General features: G+C 35.7%; 1 protein-coding gene across 1 annotated transcript in view; it reads right to left on the bottom strand.

Annotated features, from left to right (window-relative positions):
- The window catches only part of LOC106076219 (adipokinetic hormone/corazonin-related peptide receptor variant I-like), a 48,903-nt gene that overhangs the window by 14,395 nt on the left and 12,112 nt on the right, over positions 1-22,396 (bottom strand). Inside the window, exons 3-5 of the mRNA XM_056042935.1 lie at positions 20,355-20,531; positions 10,297-10,363; positions 4,692-4,820 (exon numbers count right to left, since the gene is read on the bottom strand). Coding sequence (XP_055898910.1) covers positions 4,692-4,820; positions 10,297-10,363; positions 20,355-20,531 — 373 coding nt within the window. The remainder of the gene's footprint in view (positions 1-4,691; positions 4,821-10,296; positions 10,364-20,354; positions 20,532-22,396) is intronic.

Here is a 22,396-nt window from a genome sequence, read left to right as displayed (position 1 = left end):
TTATAATGTTGTTTGTTGTCATATTACTGCCAGTGGAAGAATCTTGTCGAGGGAACCATACAAAAAACTTTTGTCATGAACCGAGGGCCTACAGAGTGCCACATTGCCACATAGTACTATGAGGAACTGTAATTGTTGTAATGACCTATGAGAGACACTGTTGAGGTTTTTGTAACTGTCAGACATTTTTGTCGTAAAGTGAACTCTAGAGACGATCACGGGAACCAAGGAACTGTCAAGATGTCAACCAAGAAGTGGCTGTTTGTTTTGTCTTTCCCCAATTGATGAAATGCCCTTGTAAAGATTTGACAGTAGCTTAGTACAGTAGAGACAGTAATAGAAAAAAATATTGACATATTTTTCCAAAGTGGGGGGGGGGAGAATCTTTTAGACACTTACTCAGTATTATTAGTTTATATAGAGACGCACCATAATTGACGGATTCAGAACGTTACCAGTGACGTAATGACTTAGTGAGTTAGAGGCTACCTAGAGACAGAAAATCAATTGGTGATAGGATTTCATTGGGATAAGACGTATTTATTGACTGTGGCCTTTTGCTGTATTAAAACCACCATTGGAATTGTTTAACAGTTTTGGACTTGGCTTCTTCACTTGTTAACTTTGTGTGAGTCTTTTTTACCGTCTTACTGGTTAGTCGCATTGAATACACCCGCACAAGAAACGAAGACATCTCCAGAGTAATATGTCCAAGCCAGACAGGCAACAATTAACATGGAGGTTAAAATAGAAAGTCTCTTAAAGGGAAACTCCGATGATTTTGACAATTTTTTTAAATATAATATTTGTTTTGATTTACAGATAATAAATGTATTATTCTATTTTTTTTTAAATTTGGAATAATAGCTAAGTAATTGATATTTTTTGGTGTAATTTTTCTGCGCATCCAAAACGTTCAGATTTCCACCGGGTTTCTATGTGACGTCAAACTAACCTATTAATTTAATCTATTGACTTATTGTATAACGGGAGACCATACAGCAATGTTTACATTTTTGTAAAAAAATAATAAAGATCTATATTCGTCTATGCAGTTAGATCTAGATCTTGTAAGCAAAGAAAAAAATGCGTGTTAAAGTAAAATTTACATGCTTGACTAACCACGGCATTGCGTGTTTTCTCGCCAGACCACTCAACACACAACAAACACTATCGCTTGGTTGTCTTGTCATGACCGACTACACGTAGTCTCGACTAGCCTTACACTGACCAGTTTGTTCGAATCAGTTAGACACACAATCTATTTACTTCTTGGAACAGGAAGGGCTTATATGAGTTAGTTATCCTAAGGCTTTTAGATCTCTCTCTATATATATACTTATACATATATATATATATATATATATATATATATATATATATATATATATATATATAAAATATATATATAACTGTACCCTATATCTGGACTAGGCCGTCACTAACAGCCCAACAGCTACTGTTAGAATGAAGCGATACGATTGGTTAAATGTGGTTTCTCTTTCAGTATTGTTGAGGGAAGTGACGTATGCCTAAACAAAACAAAAAATTCACGAAGAACCCCGGTTTTCTTTTTTTAGATGTCAAGAATTTACTGTCTAATTTATTAAATATAAATGTTTCTAAGCATTTAAATAAAAAATGGTATAATGTTTACTATTACAAATGTTTACGCAGAGTTTAAATATGTGAATAACACAAATTAAAAAAAAACCATCGGAGTATCTATTTAAGTTTCCATACAGAACACGCTTACGACATAATCAGTTGTTTTGTTATAACGTCTGTATTTCATAAGATAAGATATAGTCGAGACGTTAGCATTGCAACTTTAGCCTAAAAATATTGGGCTATTATTGGCTTGAAAAAAAAAGTTTTAAATGGTTACGTTCAGAAATTAATATCATAATTAGTATACTTATATCTTTACTGCAAAACATGGACTTTTATTTCTTTTAACAAAATAAAACGGCAGAAACACTTTAAAACATTGCGTTAGTATTCTAAAAAGGATTCAACAAAAACAAAAAAAGTCGAATCAGTTAACGAATGCGCATACACTGCCGCTTCTTTTTTTAAATCTATAAATAATAATAATAATATTAATAAACAAGGTTACCAACACAGTTTGTGAGGAGACACTCAATATTGGCCCCCGAAGTGGTCCACACAGGCAGGTTAAAAGGCAGGTTTAAATATTTTCAGAAAGAACACCAGAATGAAATTCTATCAATGACAAATGACAGAAAAGAATGGAGAAAGAAAGTTGACAGATCTTGTGTGGTACCCCAGCGGTCCACAGACCAAAGGATAGTGTCACCACCTCAAAGTTGGTGCCATAGAGTAGAAACCCTAATTCTGTATTGTGTATGTTAATTCCATATTGTGAATCTTATTCACAACCCATGTTGCACTAAGGTGAACACTTTTGACCTTAGGTGAACCAGAGAGTTAAAGGCAGTCAGTCCACATAGAGATCTTGTAGCAAGCACTTGTATTGAGTGACTTAAGATATAAGCAGTTGAGTTAGATGTTTAAAGTAGTTGGTTATAGAATAAGTACTAAGTTGTGATATTCGTATATTACTGTTGGATTAATACTGACCATTCCTGGGTTGAGTTGTATGGTGTATTCACTATGTGGTGTTATATTAAACTTATTGTGTCTGCTACACCCAGCGTCATTTCATTATTCTGTGATTTGTAACAAGAACCCAATGTCACCACCACGCCTACATTGATAACCACAGCCACATTCATACTATCTAAAACAACACAGTGACAGATAGGTGAAAGTAAAAGTGAAGTTAGATGTGAACCTGGCCTAACAAATGTCTTATAATAAATGTACAATTGCTCTAATAGTTTTGTAAAGGGACAAACTCTTATTCCTCAAGAAAATAAACATTTCCAAAAATAAATAAAAATCCTTTAGTTCAATGTTTAATGGGGTTCGAATGACATTGCAGTTTAAGGTATACTATGAAAAACTATTCTTATTACTTGTTGTTTTAAATTATGCCCAACTTATATGCATACTGAATAGATTTAACAAAAAAGGAAATATTAGATTGTGTAAATGTAGTAGTTAGTATGACGTACTTTAACTTAGCAATACAAATGTCAACCAAACAAAAATTGAAAACAAAAATCTAAAACCGTTTGCATTCATGTGTTATAATTATGGTAGCGTGTCCGTTCCCTTACTAAGGAACCTCTCGTTTTTGTTACTATTAATAGTGAATAGTTGTAAAAGTGGTATTTTGTATGAAAAAAAAACTGCTTGCGTAAGTGATTTAAAAAAATTAGATTTTTCGCTTTCAGAAAAAAGAAAAGGAGCATTTGCATCTGAACTTTGAATGGTCTAAAATATTACGATATCGGATTTTCACTATCTTTTCTAGTTTACGAGTTGTAAACGTGACGAACGGACAGACATTACACACAAAACTAATAGCGTCTTTTCCCCCTTTCGGAGGCCGCTAAAAATCATAAGTCATGTTCTACAATTCAACAATAAAACCTACTCAGTCCTAAAGATCACCTTAATAATTAGAGATACCCTTAACGTAGAAAACAAATTTAAATATCTAGGAAGCATCGTTTTTAAGAGAAGTTGATAACCGTTTGGCCAGGGCAAGTTGTGCTTTTGGATGCCTCCAGAAAGAGAGTTGGCGGAATGAATTGATCCGCCTGTATAAAAAAATAAGTATCCAACAAGCAGTCGTTCTCTCAACCGTTATGTATGGATCTGAGATATGAGTACTATACAGAAGGCAACTAAGATGTTTTCCATTCAATATGGGCATTCGGTGGCAAGACCACACAATAAACAGCGATGTTCTATCGACCGTCGGTTCTGTACAGTATACAGGACTTCTCACGATCCGATAGATATGCCGGAGAAAGAACTATCCGTATGGGATGACAAACGTTTGCAAAAGTCTTTTTGTGAGACAGAGATGTTCCACAGAAACGCTTCAAAAAAAAGCTTAGACACCGACTTGCTTTATCTGACATAGAAGAGGGCATCTGACTGCATGCGGTTTCAAAACAAGATAGTTCGAGATTTTGTATAAAGGCTGAGGGATACACAAAAGATATTTTATTGCCAAGGACAGACGTAAACTTAAAAAAAAGAATCCTAAACCACCACCAACATATACTATTAATGCTTGCGTTGGATGTGCCAAACTATCTGGGTTGTAGCTGTTGCTAGGTAGCCACTTAAAATACTGCACTCCTCCTTAATTTTCAAACTCAACGACAAGATTTGTATAAAGGCATCAATGAAACCTGCGTCCAGATACCCCCTTCCCCCATCGTAAAATTATATCAATTGGACAATAGCGCTCTGAACGATAAAGTTGCACTATAAAATGTATTCAATTTTTACAATTTAATTCATAAAATTTTATCGCTTTTAATTTTGCATTTTAATAATCCACAGACTAAATTAACATTTAAAAAGAGATCGCACAGATACCTTGTTTATGAATCCAATCTCGTTTATAATCGAGCAATTTGATTGAATGCTTTGAGATCACTACGGTCACTACGATCCAATCTGTTAAAGGGGGTGGGGGTGGGGGGCTCGTAGCTCTTGTTTTATTACATCTCATTTAACCTCATTCATACTTCATTCTCTTTTGTTTGATTTTCTTAAAACCCACAACAGATTTTTCTAACTACCTATACATGATGTCATTTTGAAAGTCCTGAGTTTGGCCCTGGATATATTGTTGGTTGCAGTGCATCTCATCCCGTGATCGAGACTTACTGATCTCTGAGACAACTTGTGCTGTTTTCGTGTAGACCTACCTGGAGATACAAGTACAGAACGTAAGCTATGAATGATGTAAATTAACATGAAAAAGATCTAACAATGACACTAGACGGAAGGATGAACGAACAGACAGACATTGCGTTTTGAATTATTTCAAAAGCACGAAACAGAGTGCTGCCACTAATCCCCTCACTGCTATACAACATAGGGGTCCCACTGATTTCCCCACTGCTATACAAAACAAAGGTACCATTGATTTCCTCAAGGCTATACAAAATAGAGGTACCACTGATTCCATCACTGCTATACAACCTTGGGGTCACACTGATTTCCTCACTGCTATACAAAACAGAGGTACCACTGATTCCCTCACTGTTATACAACCTAGGGGCCCCACTGATTTCCTCACTGCTATACAAAACAGAGGTACCACTGATTTCCTCAAGGCTATACAAAATAGAGGTACCACTGATTCCATCACTGCTATACAACCTTGGGGTCACACTGATTTCCTCACTGCTATACAAAACAGAGGTACCACTGATTCCCTCACTGTTATACAACCTAGGGGTCCCACTGATTTCCTCACTGCTATACAAAACAGAGGTACCACTGATTTCCTCAAGGCTATACAAAATAGAGGTACCACTGATTCCATCACTGCTTTACAACCTTGGGGTCACACTGATTTCCTCAAGGCTATACAAAATAGAGGTACCACTGATTCCATCACTGCTATACAACCTTGGTGTCACACTGATTTCCTCAAGGCTATACAAAACAGAGGTACCACTGTTATACATCAAGACAATGCCAAGAATACACTCTGCAGATTGAAAACAAACTTATTTGCATGTCAGCCAACCTCCACAGAATCCACTATCCACACATTTTAGAATGAGTGACTAACACTTAATCCATTTTCCAATTTATCTTTGCCAGACATCACGGCCCCGTCCAATTTATCGCGCTTTTACTACCGTTCAGCTCATTTTGTCAACTGTTTTACATGTTCCGGATGTTCCTTCAGAGTTAAAGATAATTTACTTCCTAGTCCAAACCTCCTGCGGACAACGGGTGATGGGAGCGGATAGGGTTTAACCTAGGACCTAGAACGATTGTCCAGCACGCAAAGCGAAAGACCAGGCTGCAATTCATTTTTTGTTCTGTCTAGATAGAGAATAACATCAGATAGATAAGTTTGCACTATTGTGTTGTTTGTCGTTGTGTTCGGCTTACGAAACCAAACATCTTTTGTGTTACCTCTTGTAGTTTTGTTTTCAGTCACGAATACAGTCGTGGATTTTCCTTAAAAATAAATATATTAAATTACACAAGGAAAAGCAATTTTGTCCAACGGATATGTGTATTTGACAATAGAATCACTTTCTTTTAGTTCTAAGCTATAAGTAAATTTTGCCCGTAAGTTATGTAAAATGTGAAAATATTTTTTTTTCTTTTCTTTTATCAATTGTATAGCTTCCATTCTTCAAACGTGCGCTCTTATTTAGGGTTGTCAGCTCTTTAAGCCTTACATTTTTAAAGGCCTGTTACAATAGCAAAGAGACATAGATTGTAAATTGTAAAGTGTGGGGCACTGCCAGGCGCAGGGCAGAACTTGGAGGCATTGAAATAAGGCAGGCCATACTCTCATTTATTTTTTATATTTTGAACGTTGAAAAGAGAGGGATTTCATGCAAGGAACCAGAAAACATATCTAAATAAATCTCAATTTTCAAGCGCCTAGTCAGACACGAACGATTAGTTACCAGCAAGGTTTAGGTCCCATGCCACATGGGATAACACTATAGAGTGAAAATTAGGAATTAGAAAAATGTGAAATCTGATAAACAAAAGAAAGATTATTGTAAAGAAAAAAGCCCCACAAAAGCTATGACAAGTGATTTGTAAGACCAAGCTCAAAGTTATTCAAAACTGTTGACTATCTTAGGATAACAGAATCAAAGTCTTTACGTGGTTGATTCTTATATAATAAAGCGATAAGTCCACGAAACAATGATAGTTTATAAGAACAATGGTATCCCAGAGATCCTTGTAAGTCTAGTACTAAAAATGCGCACTAGACGTTACTTGTTCTGCTATTAAACAAATATGGCTACTCTGATGGGAAGCATGAAAAATCAATAAAACAAAAACTAAAGTTTCCTACAACAGCATAGAGGTCATTAAGTTTTATTTTCGGTCAACCATAGCCGTGTCTTTTTAGCTGCAAAAATCAACTGCGCCTAAACCTATAAAAGTAACTCAACAGACGAATGGGTATCCCAGAATACTTACAAACAAAACATAGAAATAATATATACAAATGTTTGGCTTGAAATAGTGTTATTAAGTACACGCACGCAAGACGTTTTGCATTTCATTTATAAGGTCAGGTCTGAAAAATGTAAATTTAAATAAAATGCTACGATGTGTGTTTATTTTTTTTTTCATATCAATCAGAATAATTGATAGACAGGCACAGTTCTAGAATTCTAAGAATGGAGATTACTTAAAACCTAAGAATATATAGATTTAAAATGCTGCTTCAAGATCAATGAGATCAACACAAAGTGTGGTGACTATGGTACTCTACCGACTTAAAGAGCAACATACATTTTTTCTTCGTAGACAAATTCTACGATGCCTTGATCTAAATTTCGTATTTTATCGAGGTCTTTATTAGCAGCCATCGTAGTACGAAAAGCCGCTTTTAGGTTTGTGCAAAGTGTTCGTCAGTCAATCTGTCAGATTCAGATCTCTAAAACTAGAAAAGAAATTAAAGTATTATTTCACCATGCTATGCGGCTTACAGAGTTTAGGCGCAGCCACTACTTTTTGTTATCTAAATGCCAACCTTTTAGTTTATAAAATTAATTATGCAAACGATTTTTTCATAAAAATTATCCAATCCTAAAACCCTACATAAATATAAAGGAGAAAATGATATAATATGTTACCAAAGAAAGATATTTTTTTGGGTGTATTTTCAGTATCACTAAGTCGAATTTATTTATAAAATGTGCATAAAATGTTCACGCAAATTGAAATAGGCCTTTTAGTTTTTTCTAGTCAACTAGCTGCTAAAATAAAAAAATAAAAAAAACATTTATATTTTTATGAAGGCTATGGATGCATGTTATTTGTAAATATCACGCACACTTTTAATGAACTTTTTATGCAGCGAATTTCGTTCAGTAGCGTGACAAGCAGCGGTAATACATGATACTTAAATAGTTCCCTCAAAATTTTTAAATAATCAGATTGTATTTAATTTTTAATTAGTGCCCTCATCAGCATAAAAGCAACTTATTTCTGTCCTTCACGTTTAGATAAGAAATAAACAAGACTAATAGCTATTGAAAATCAGATTTTACTTTAATGTTCCTTTCGAAAAAAATCTTTCTTCTCTAGCGCTATTAGAGCATGGTATGGGTTGCCTGAGCTAGCCAGGAAAACCAGTGACTTGGCAGAATTTAGGTCATTGCAATGGACCATCAAAATATTTTTTTAAGCAAACTATGGTGGTGAACCTTGTCAAAAGCCTTAGTAAAATCTAGTAAGATAGTATCTATTTGCTCACTGTTATCTAAACCTTTTGAAAAATCATCAATTAGTCCTATTAGTTGTGTATCACATGATCTATATTTACTAAAGCTATGTTGGTATGGAGTAAGGACATTAAGTTTGTCTAAGTGGTTTATGATGTTGCTACATATTATGTGTTCTAGGATTTTACATGTGATGCTGGTAAGTGATACTGGTCTGTAGTTTCTTGGGTCAGATTTTTATCCTTTTTTAAATAGGGGGTAAAAAAGTAAGGTAAAGTAAAGTTCCCCTTTAAGACCTTGCGATCTATAGGGCAGATGATGTTAAGGTCATCTGTTTCTTTGGCCAACGGTCAACGAGCAGGATGTCATGTGGCCAGCACAACGACCAACCGCCTTTACTTTCTCCAACAAAAGTCAGTTACCCAATAGAGTTGGGTGGACTCATGGGGCCCTAAAAATCCCGAAATTCAAAATCCGTCTTCACCGAGATTCGAACCCAGGACCACAGGTTCGGAAGCCAAGCGCTTAACCACTCAGCCACCTCGCCCCAAAATAGGGGGTGGCATTAGCTTTTTTTCCAGTCCTTTGGTACTCTGCTCCGGTTAAGAGATGCCTGAAAAAGTATTTTGAACACTGGTGCTAGCTTGATGCTTAGTTCTTTGAGTAATCTAGCTGGAATACCATCAGGCCCAGATGCTGTCAACAGTACCTAGTAAAGCCTGAGGCCGCTAGAACCATTAAGTTGCAATCTAGGAAGTTTAACTTGTAACTTTTTATTTTTATTTTAAAATACATTCAAAAAGGTAATATTCACCTGGATTTTTCAAGATAAAACCATTCGTTCTCTCGCAACCCCATTCCCAACTGGCTTAGAAAAGTTTTAGATTTATTACGTATAAAAAAGTGCTATACAAAATATTTGGTAAAACTAATTCTAATCGCACAGATTTATTATTGTTGGTCTACATCTAATACACATTCAATAACATGAGATTATATAAAAAAAAGTATAAGCTTTTTTGAAAGTAATTTTTAAATTTTTTTTTGTTTAATGTTAAAACTCGATCTGTTAAAATCGTAATTCTATCTAAAGCATTGTCACACGGGTAAGAAGTAGGAAATAATCTTCAGCTTAAAATGTAACTTTTAAATTTGTCATTTATTTTTTTAAAAATCGGAACATATATCAATGTATTTTCTATATTTCCTTATAGCATCTGGCCGATATCAACAATGTTGATTATATTGCCGTTGAAAGAAAGAGGTATAATTGTCCGCCCAATCAACGATCAACGCCTTTCAACCCCAACGTGGCTTCCGGTGGAAAAACTGTCCTTAGAGTAGACGACTAGGCCCATAGGAAAGCAAGACAAGACCACTGTAGGATTGGCTTACAACTTTATAAATGCCATTTTTTATCAACATTCCGTTCCTTAGTGTGACGTTTTATGGAGGGACTCCATACAACTGCTTGGTTCAAAGAATAAGTATGGTTTAATTACCCAGTGGACTAGACCTTCGGCTTTGCCTTTATCCCAGTAAGTATTGAAATACTAGCCATAATAATAGGGTGGTAGTATATTTACATATGCTATGATTTCTACTAAACAAAACAATAGTTAAAACAGGCTAGTAGAGGGGAGCCTCCGTTGGTTTAGTTTCATGAGTCTTATATTGAACCTTTACGAAAATTACAAATTTGAAAAGCACTGATAAGTTTGTGACAGTTCCTTAAAGTCTGAGAGTTGTAAGTGGTGGAGAAGTGTCTCTTCAAAGATGTGTCAGAGCTGATAAACTGACTCATTAGTGTGTGACCTATTTCTGTAACTCAAAAATGTCTTTGTGTATGTAACTGATGCATGAGTCTTTTGTTTGTGATCTGTTTTCTTTAAAGTCACAAATAAAAACATAAACAATATGATTTAAATACCAATTCTAAAAACACTAAAAGAAAATTTACTGGATTCTCCAGACGACCTCTCCGAAAATGACGTCATCACTTCATGCTTGGTTTGTTGTCTTGACAACTAGGAAAAGAAAGAAACAAAAATGTCCCCAGTCAAGTTGAATGTATAGTACACGTTTCTTACGATTAATGGGAAAACTAATATTTGATCAAAAATAATTAAGAATGAAAAGTACTAATACTTTTAAAAAGTATTTAAGTATTTATTAAATATTTTGTTATTTTCTCATGTACCAAATTTAAAATTGTTCAGACTTTAACGTGGTTTTTTATTCTTTTAATGGCTGTCGCAAGAGCATGTATCTAAATATAATATTTATATATTTTATATTCATTAATGCAAAACTGTTTTTTTTATGTTTTATTTCATGTGCATTCATTTAAAAATAAAATAGAAAGTTGTAAGAGCCAAATATGCAAATCAAAACATTTCCCGTATACTTTTTATTTTATAGATGTTTCAGGAGAGAGTGATATTTTGTAGGCACATCAGGGAGTTATCATTTGAAATTTAAATCTTTTCAGCTAGACTGACAAGAGTAGCAGACGGCAGTTGAATGTAGCACCAAACGGCTGGTTCATGGGAGTGGTTAGGGGGGAGGGTTGGTGTGTATCAATTTTACGACGGATTATTTGCTTTAATTTTGCTTATTTTAGCGATTTTAACGCTTGCCCTAACGCACTAGAGCGGGGTTTTAAGTTTGAATTTCCCACTAGGGGTTTTTGAGGTTAAAACTTTTTTCTATAACACAAAAATAATAAAAACGACTGTCACCTAATTCCATAAGCGAAGCCAAGCAAGATTTCGACATTGAAACCCCCTAGAATTTTATTTCCATGACAAATTGCCTATCTTTTCATCATTATTAGACTAATGCATACAGCATTTACCAGGCAATATGAAGATAGCCAAAATGGGTTTCGTATTACAAACCAGCCTCCAGATGGCTTTAAGTTAATCCTCTTCCACAGGGTTTTAAACCCCTTTCAGCGGGGTTTGTAGCTAAAAACCACATCTTCAATCTAAAATTAAAGCAAACTATACAAACAAAATTGTATGAGCACAAGCCAAGAGTTTAACCCCACATTCAGAGAGAGCTTTAAGTTTAAAACCTCCTCCTGATGGATTTGAGTGTAAAACCCGCCCTACAGATAGCACTTAGTTTAAAAACATATTCTTCAATATAATATTATTCTAAAGCAGTTTACAGTCACCAATTTATATGAGCGTAGCTAAGGTGGTTTTGGGATTTAAAGAAATAAAGCTATAGATTTTTAGTTTAACCCCCATCCCCTTCCTAAACAGATGGTTACCTTTTCGATATAAAATCTAAAACAAACTACAGTCAACTAATTCCATGAGCGCAGCCAAGAGCGGTTAGAAATTTCTACTAATCGCTCCATTATTAAACTGTAGTCAATAGCGAAATATGCTTTTTTCATACCGGAAATAGAGCTTAGCAGCAAAATTGCACCACAGACACTGCTGGGGGAGCTCAGAGCACTCGCCCGGAACCCCTGACTGACACAAGGCAGAGTGTCTACAGTTTTTGCACTAACTTATGGAACAACCTTTTCTAGGGTACAATAAGCGTCTTCCCAAAGAATTAAGGGTTAGATTTTAAAAAATACGTACACATTCACACACATATTATATTATATTATTATATAATATAGACATACACATTTTGTGTCTGTGTGTTTGGGGGGGAATCCCCCGAAATCAAATCCTTGCTACGCCCATTTGCTGGTAGACTACTCAACCCACTGGCGGATCCAGGGGGGGGGCGGTAGGGGCGATCGCCCCCCCCACTCGGCCGACCCCCCCCCCGAAGGGGGGGCGGACGAATTTTAGTATAGAAGTCACACAATTTGTATACGAATTTATTACTTATGTTAATAATATATACTAATTATTTATATTTCAAACTATTTTTAGATTATTTCGCCCCCCCTCTAGTATGTTGGCCGATTAGGTGGGGTCGGGAGGGGGTGATAGCATCAATCCGCCCCCCCCCCCCCAACCATAAGCTTTTGAGTTGGGGGGGGCGGTCCAATTTATTTGTAGAAATCACAGCTTGCGAAAAGAATCAATTAAATATCTATATGATTAAAACTTGTTATTGATATTTTAACCGATCTTTATATTATGTCGTTCCCCTGTTGTCCGATTGGTGTGTGTGTGTGGGGGGGCGAAACCTCTACTGCCCTTCCCACCTAAACCCTTTGAGTGGGGGGGCGGTCCTACTTTTATGGAGAAATCATAGTTTGTGAGCAAGATTAGTTGCATTGATATATAAATTTGATATTATGTCGCTCTCCTTCAGGTATCTTGGCCGATTCGGTGGGGTAAGGGGGGGGGGCGATTGCATGTACTGCCCTCCCCGCTCTAGCCCTCTGAGTGGGGGGGGGGGGCGGTCATATTTTTATGGAGGAATCATAGTTTGTGAACAAAAATAGTTGAATTTCTATACAATTGATATGTGATACCATTTGTATATTATGTCGCACCACACTCTAATCTCAAATTTTATGATTAGTAAATATAAAAGGAAAAAGGTGGCAGGGGCGATACATGCCATCTCCTTTCCCTTATCGGACAAAGCAATAATTTTTCTTTTTGTATTATAGTTAAGAAATTACAAAATGTAAAAAAAAATCAGCCACTAATATAATTTATTCTTTAATGCCAAATGCAATCATTAGCAGAAATTATAAAAAGGAGCGAGGATAAATCGTTTTCATTCTACCGCCCCTCCCATTTCCAGACAGAGTTTATGTAATTTCACATGAATTTATCATAATTATTTTAAGAAAGACTTTGCTTTGGAAAAGTTAGAATTCAAACAAAAATTTTCAGTATAAGAGTCACGATTGAGATGAGTAGCCTTTTTTCCAACCTCTACTCAATCTAATATTTTTCTAGTTAAATTTGGGACTATAACTCACAATTTATGCTTGAATTTTATTGAATATTATTTATTGCATTTTTTTTCGGCGGCGATCCTCAAAGCCTTAATCTAAATATGTGGGGTATCTGATCTTTTCAAGGAACAAATCGGTTTTATTTGCAATGTATTAAGGGCGTATACATTCAAATTAGAATATTTTTCAAGTACAATATTATTCAAAAGGTCCTTTTTTTAATAGGATGAATAATGAGCTTTAGGTAAGGAGAATGTGTTTCTTCAGCGAAGAATGCAAGAAAACGCTTTTAGCGTCGGGGCTTCGCCCCGAAAATCACTGATGAATAGTGAGCTGTAGATGTCAAGAGCAGGCGTTTCTGCAGTGAAAAATGCAAGAAAACGCTTTTTGGAGTCGGGGCTTCGCCCCGAACTCCACTGATTAATAATAAGCTGTAGATGTCAGGAGAATGCGTTTCTTCAGTGAAGAATGCATGAAAACGCTTTATGCGTCGGGGCTACGCCCCGAAACTCACTGATGAATAGTGAGCTGTAGATGTCAGGAGCAGGCGTTTCTGCAGTGAAAAATGCAAGAAAACGCTTTTTGGCGTCGGGGCTTCGCCCCGAACTCTACTGATGGATAAAGAGCTGTAGATGTCAGGAGAATGCGTTTCTGCAGTGAAGAATGCATGAAAATACTGAGAAATACTGCTTATTTATTCTTATATATATATATATATATATATATATATATATATATATATATATATATATATGTGTGTGCTGTACGCACGTTTATGTATAGGGTTAGGGTTTACTGGGCGTTAGGGTTAGGGTTTGAAAAAAAATCGCCCCCCCACTCCAAAGTTCTGGATCCGCTAGTGACTCAACCATGAGGAATTGTACGTCTTGAAAGTCGATCTTTTCCCTTTCAAACTACTTGTATGACTAAAGAGGCTAATCCATAAAACAAAGCAGCCATCACAGGTTAGTCATCAGGTACCGATGCATTTTTACCCTTCTTTCTACTACTGTTGTGTATAGCATTTACAATCTCGCTCTCCACCTGGATCTATCGAGTGCCACTTTTCCGCAGTGTCGATTCTGAAGAGCTTCATGTTGCGTTTGCATACATCCGTATACCGTAAAAGGTGGCGACCAGCGGCTCACCTGCATTCTGTTAGATCACCATACATAGTGTCCATTTGAAATCGACCTTCTGGCATTCTATAAACGTGGCTAAGCTAATATATATATATACAAGAATAGCTCGCTTAAAGGTATAAGATAAATTTTCATGTCTGCTATTAGGACTTTCTGTTTCTTCATGTATGTTTTTTTTATAGTCTAGACACTGCCCAAACCATGATTTACATTTGTGTCACTTATGTTAATGATCCAGTTAGAATAATATATGTTATAGTCAACTGGTGCGGTAAATTCTAGGTGTTACCCCTTTCCATTACAAAAATTTTAAAATATATTTTGTTTCTTTTTGTTGATTAAAAATTGTATGCTAAGTTTATTGATGTTAACACAAAAAAATAATTTTGGATTCTGATATTAAAGTTAGTTTTTTTTTTTTATTTGTTAAAGGTAGTTATTATTTAGATTAATAAAGTATTATTATTAAAAAACATTTATAGAGATGTTTAAGAAAGCTATGCATAATTAGCTCCGGGTTGAGGTTAGCAAAGCCCCCCCTGTTAACATTGGTCATACAGATCTTAAACAAACTGAAAGTTACATATTTTTTGCAGCATTTTTGCAAGCGATGGAGATGTATATGACAATATCTCATGTCGGATTGGAAAGCTAGAGACGTGTTTCAAAATGTACGGTCTTTCAGAACAAACAAATGTATTAGCCTGGGGATGAAAATCCACCACCTCAATACAGTCATTTTCCCAAGGGTCACATACGCATTAAGACGAACAAGTTAAAATTAGGCTAAACGTGGCTTAGCAGCGATGGCTGAGAAGGATCCCGTGAATTAAGTACCGAGACAATGTTACCAATTGAGAGATAATTTCCCGAAGGCATTAGCCATTGAAGGGAAGTGGCAGCTAAACGTCCTTTTAGTTTTGTGAGACATATGATTACACAAAATGGAACAGGTCAGATAAAATATTTTGTGAAGCGCCTTAAGCTAAATTAAGAGTTGTACGGGGGAAAGCCTCTGTCGCCAAGCGTTTTCTACAATTATAAGCTTCAGAAACTCTTCCCCTCTGGCATAGTCAACGCACCATTTTATCATTGTAAAAAAATATTACAAGTCAAAAAACTAAGAAGAGTTTGATAAAATACAAAGTAAATTGTGAGAAACACTCGAGATAGTAATTTATATTTGTAAAAATTGCATTTTGGAAAATTGCATTTCCGTGCCAGCATTTGGCGGGTGTTACTCGTTGCGCATTCAATGTGCTAAAGATTAATTAATAGCTACAAAATCTGCTACTGCTAAGTTTTTAACTTATTATTAGGTACTTTAAAATGATGCTAAGTATTTAACTATTTAATGGGCAGTGTTGCGCCTATGCGTTTCGTTTCTTGAGTTAAAAACTATAATTAGTAATTTTGGCCGGAAGTACCTTTTTCCTTAAAGATCCTTTGCATTTCTAAGTTCTTATTATAAATTTAACTAACATTATTAGGCTTTAAATTTAAGTGTACCTGATAGAAAGAAAATTATCCGCAAAAAAAACAACGTGTATATGGGATCAAACATGATGGAGTCTATAAAAGAAAAAACCTGAAACAAGCGTGTGAAAGTACACATTTACAGTACTTTATATGATGAGTCTTTTACCCAAGATCTCTTTTTTTTTAAAAAACTAGCTTACTTTAAGTACCCGGCATTTTTCGATATACAATTTTACACAGAAATTATTGTAGAAATAAAAATTATTGTAGTTTAAAAATATTTATTCATTTTTATACGATGTTTTTAAAAATGTGTTACTGTAATAAATTGTCAATATTTGTTCGTTATGAATCTAAATGTCTATTTTGTGTCTGTTTTAATTTCTTATAGTTTTTTTGAGTTAAATTGTCGTATTTTCTCCTGATGTTTATACAAGATTTCTCTAATCAGCCGTTGTGAGACATTGGTGCAAAACATGTTAAGCTTATACATATAAAAAATCGCTAGTGAATTTATGAATGAGCTTGATTTAGTTGATGATATCCATCAATTATAGTTGCTTTAAAAGGTTATTCTCGAACATGCCATGGGCCTTGCCATAATAGTTATAAATATAAATATAGTATTAATATTATAAATATAGTAGAAATAGAATATAAAATAATCAGAACTTACTCTAGACTGTAACTCTAGGCAATCGAAATCTAGAATCTTAGACTAAGTCTTGATTTTAGACTAAATTTAAGTCTAGTATACTATATATATATATATATATATATATATATATATATATATATATATATATATATATATATAGTCTAGTATACTATATATATATATATATATACAATGCCTTCGTGGACCTTACCAAGGCTTTCTACACGGTAAATGGTTTATAGAGGATTTTAGCCAGGCTCAGATGCCCAAATACGCTCCTATCCATTCTCAAGCAGTTTCATGTGGGACAATTAGGTAAGATTTGACAAAATATTGACCTATCGATCATTTCCCAATCATCACCATCATCAACAAACTCCATTTGAGTGAGGGCTTTAGAGGCTCAAATCCTCTCTTGCATAAGCCCTTGTCAGAAACCCTGCTGTCTTACGTAGTGTATACATGTCACCATAAAGGTCGATAATTTTTAATTTCCCAGACCTGTCGAGACGGAGATAAGCAAGTCTGGGGCTGTCAGATAGAATATATGAAACTTTTTTCTTTTTTTTCATCGCAGCGGGGGCGCCGTAAATCAAAATTTGGCCATAGCCGTGAGAAGTATGAGCAAACAGGACAGTGGTCAGTCCTGCACTGTGCTATAATAGCCTGCTCAGGCCTAGACAAGCTCCACCACGGGGAAGTGCGGTCTTAGACTCCACGGGCTTTTTGGGACTTGTCTCGGCACTCAAACTACTTTTACATTTCTGTTTTTTTTTAATTATAGCCATAGCATGATAAAGACTTGCAACCATTTTAGTGGGTTGGGTTCGCCCTCCCTGGTTGGCCAAGGAGTCTTCAGTAGTGTTGCCAGTCACACATATGTGACTCGGTACCCACTGCATAGTTACAGGGTTGTCATAGCGTTGCTTTATGTTTTGTGAGGCCATAATGACAGTGTCGATATTTGGGGGTCATGGTTTAGTATTATGCAAAGCCTGTAGTACTGTAGAACAAGTTTTAAATCAATGACCACAACAATCTGTGTTGCCCTCAAATGCCCCTTGCTGAGTTGAGTGTCACTGACTTTTAAAACTTCACAGACTGCCATGGCTACGGCATAAAAACTGCAAACACTTCCTCATTGTCCTAAGATTTTATTTAATTCAAAGCCAAGAAACTCGATGTATGCTCCATAGCTTGCTCTTCCAGAATCTATTAATGACTACCAATCAGTGAATGCAAATATAGCACTGGGCTTGAAAGCATTAATCATATCCACGGAATTAAAGTCGTTAGATGAATGACTTAGCTTAGTGGCATTAGGGTCTACTAGTTTCAAGCTTATGTCCAGGTTGTTGGGCGACACCAAGGGGGAAGGTGATGAAAACGTTGAATCATTTGTCGGTTGGTGGAGAGGCCAGCTTTATACTGGCTTGATGCATGAAAGACTGAATCTTAATACGCCTTCTACATCGCCTCATATCCACTAGTTTTCTCTTTCAACACCAAACAATGCAATGGGAAATCTCTCTCCTTTCCTTGGACGCTCCCACATGAGTTTTCTGTTGCTATTTATTTAGCCTAACCACTTCCTCTAGCGATCGTTTCCACCCGAGTGCCACGTTGATGCAGAATAGCGTACCCGGGGTCAAGTAGACCTAGATGTAGACTATTGACAACCTAGTCTTAAAATAGAATCTAGATTTGTAAAAAATGTTTTACATGTTTCGGATGTTCCTTCAGAGTTGAAGATAATTACTTCCTAGTCCAAACCTCCCGCAGGACGACGGGGGATGGGAGCGGGCAGGGTTTGAACCCTGGACCATCGATAAATCTGAACGACAGTCCAGCGCGCAAACCGCACGACTAGATTCGATTTTAAATGTAGATCTAGATCTAGATATAATTTATTTAGGTCATTGGTTAATATACATGACTAAATGCACGACGCGTAGAACGTAATCATCTTTATTTTTTTGAAGTAACGTCTGTATCAAATAAAATGATAAGATACTTAATAACAATGTTATTGATTCCGAAGATTAATAATAAGCGCAGTGTTTACTATTTATTTGAATGTTTCACGAATATTATCTATGTGTGATATGACTACGCCAACGGTATATACAGAACAGTGAATGACGAGAATTGTATACGCAATACCTTTTACGAATTGACGGCTTTTGTAAGTTTGTCTGCTTTGCAGTACGAGATACCAAAATAATATTTAGATTCTGAAATTCTAGAACAATAAATCTATTTCACTTAATTTATTAACATAAATCTACTAATTTTATGTATAATATGTAGCTCTTGATGTACTTATTTATTTAGAATGCTAGTTTTAATTTCATTATCATTATGTGTTAAGTTTTCTTCTCCTTTCAATGGCGCTTAGCATGTTGTTTCCATTTTCTTAGACTTAATTTATTACCCTAGGTTTTTGTTGTTATCTTTAGATATTACATTGTTTATGTATTCACTCTGCAGCTGTCTGCTTACTTTTTGGATTAGGTGTTTAATTTTTATATACTTTTTATAAACTATTTTATCATTAGTTTCTTTTATTTTTCTACATAGGTTTTCCTTCTGTTTAAAAATGATCCCTAGAGAAGATTGTAATTATATTTATATTTAATTGAAGCTGACTGAAAAATATATGGCTAAGTGATAAAGCACTTAATTTACGTTCTAGGTGCATAAAAAAAGGGCTTTTGAATTTCTAGACCCTTGAGACAGACATGGGAAAACATAGCTCTTAGGGATAATTGAGAGGTCATTGAGTCTCCATAACTCTAATGAGTATTTTAGCAGAAGTTAAATCCCAGTGGTCTTTGCGCTAGCCACAAAGTAGCCTTGATAACCCTGGGTTATAAAAACATCATAGATGGTAAGGTCTAAAAAGAAGACCTTTATATAAAAAGAACATAAATAAAAGTTTTTTTTTTATTGTTTGAGAAGAAAAAAAAAGACTGACGCAGATTTATATTTCATTACCAAGGTTGTTCCAAATATTGTTTTATAAAAAAATAATTACGTCAAATGATTGTTTGAAATCGCATAATTGACTAACATTACACTTATATTCGTGGACATACGTCGCTTTAGTTTAACTATTGATATCAGCAAATGATAGATACTTGTATAATAGAGTAAAATGTGACCGAGCCTCGCTTGGATGAATAAATTGTTAAGGATATATACCCGGTCATTTTGGGAATATATTAGTAATTACCAAATTGAACGATCTGGTAATGACTATCAATCTGAAGAGTTGCTTTTTCATTCTGTTAGTTCTCAATGTAATTGAGCGATTAGAAGAGAAAGTCTAAGTCCTCCAAAGGTATAGAAAACCACAGCTCACGTCGTAAAGTTTTACATTGCATCTTGTGCGTAGAACTATTGGGCTATTATTGGCTTGGGAGAAAGTGTTTGCAGTGTAGCTTCTAAACTGGTTACGTTCTAACATTTAATATTACAATTAGTTGATTCATTATGGCTTTAGTTCGAAGCATCAAGTGATGCAAAATCTCTACTTTATAGGGTAAAACATGCACCTTGTAACAAAGTAAAATAGCGCATTTTTTCCTAAGAGACTTAAAAACATCGCGTTAGTATTATAAAGAAGCATTATTGTGGGGCATCTCTGTTATGCTGGCCACCTTTCAGTTGACAAAAAAAAAAGATTGCCTTTTTGTCCAGCGTGACTGTCGGACTATAAGAAATTTATACCATTCCGCAAGAATATATATACTTACGTGATAGAAAGGAGCTTGGCTAGCGCAATAATCAATGTAATCATCAGTATACAAAAAAGGACAATGATAAATATAAATGGTACTACTAACCTTGATTAAAATGAGTGTGTAGGCCACGACAATAATGACTAGAGGATACAGGTAAACAGCCACGCAGCTGAAGATGTCATAAGCCAACTCCTGACTCGGACTTGGAAAAAAGTTGAACGTGACGCATTGAAAGAACCACGGAAATAAAGGGTGGGGTTCGACGTGGAATATGATACTCTGAAAATAAAGTGACAGGTGACAAGTCAGAAAGAAATAACAAGTCATAGAGCAATAAACAAGTCAGATAGCGAGCAACAAGTCAGAAAGCAAGTAACAAGTCAGAGAGAAGTAACAAGGCAGAGAGAAAACAACAAGTCAAAGACAAATAAAAAGTTAGAGAGAAGTAAAAATTCAGAGAGAAGCAACATGTCAGAGAAAAGTAACAAGTCAGAGAAAAGTAACAAGTTAGAGAAAAGTCAAAGACTAATAAAAGTAAGAGAGAAGTAACAAGTCAGAGAGAAGCAACAAGTCAGAGAAAAGTAACAAGTCAGAGACAAGTAACAAGTCAGAGACAAGTAACAAGTCAGAGAGAAAACAAAAATTTAAAGACAAATAAAAAATAAGAGAGAAGTAACAAGTCAGAGAGTAAGTAACAAGTCAGCGATTAAAGCATAAATGAGAGAGAAGTAACAAGTCAGAGACAAGTAACAAGTCAGAGAGAAGCAACAAGTCAGAGAAAAGTAACAAGTCAGAGACAAGTAACAAGTCAGAGAGTAAGTAACAAGTCAGAGAGTAAGTAACAAGTCAGCGATTAAAGCATAAATGAGAGAGAAGTAACATGTCAGACATTTATAAACAAGTCAGGGAAGTAACAGGTCAGAGAAAAGTCACAATTCATAGAGCCATTAACAAGTCAGAGAGAAGTTAAAAGTCAGAGACTAAGAAACAAGTCAGAGAAGTAACAAGTCAGAGAGCAAGCAACAAAACAGAGCAAAAGTAACAAGTCAGAGAGCAAGTAGCAAGTCAGAAAGAACTGTTAAGTTTGAGTGAAATTAACAAGTCAGAATAAAGCAACAAGTCAGAGAGATAGTAACAGGCCAGAGAAAAGGAAGAAGTCAAAGGGAAGTAACTTGTCAGAGGAAAGTAAAAAGTCTGAGGAAAGAAACCTTTTCAGAGAAAAAGCAACAAGTTGAGAGAAAGTTCCAAGTCACAGAGCAATTAAAAAGTCATTAATAATTAAAAAGTCAGAGGTAAGTATTGTTACGTATCTCTCCTACTATCCAGGCTCTCTTCCAACTGCACCACACGACACAACGAACTTAAAGAACCTCACAACTCAGGGCTCCAAAGTATCAGTCAATTTAATTGCAAATACATTACAAACACTGTATAATTGGCAACAACATTACAATAACTGTCCAAAACATAGCCTTGCTCCGCCTGACTTCACACACCGTCTGTCTCTAACTTCGCCTCGTCTGGTCACATTGCGAGGTAACGTGAAGTCCAGTCTTTCTAACACACTCGCTCTAATATAGAGTCTCTACTTGCCTTCTAGAATGGGATGGAACGTTCTTGACCACTCAGAATGATCACAATCGTCATGACTTGCGTGTGTAATATTTACACACAGGTCGTTGCCGGACTGGCGTGTACTGTCACAGGTCACAGTTGACCGCTCGTCCTGCGCTGGACTGTGGCGATTTGAGTAGGCTAAAAACACACAGCACTACCCCCATCTGTGTCTCCACCAGGTTTACAACAGTATTGTCACAGATATGTGTGTGCGTTAGCAATGTTAATTATTTTGGAAGGTGTTTTCACGTCTCACCGACATAATTGACAGAGTACAGACAAATGTAGGAATAATGTGACACTTAGATGTAGAGTGTTCTGATACCCGTAGAACGGCACAGACACAGAAGATTTAGTAGCGTTAGTTTAGGCGTGGGGTTGGGTCTCAGCCTATATAGAGTAGAGTTTTGGGGCAGTTGAGACACAGCGCCATGTTTTGTTAGCAGGAGCGTGTGACGTGTGCTAGACGTTTTCTGGTGAACGACACATACAGACATTGGGAGCAAGTCGTCAAGGCTGGCTCGCGA

Source organism: Biomphalaria glabrata, chromosome 9 (genome assembly GCF_947242115.1).
Source record: "Biomphalaria glabrata chromosome 9, xgBioGlab47.1, whole genome shotgun sequence".
Classification (NCBI taxonomy): Eukaryota; Metazoa; Mollusca; class Gastropoda; family Planorbidae; genus Biomphalaria; species Biomphalaria glabrata.
This window is presented reverse-complemented; position numbering and strand designations above follow the sequence as displayed.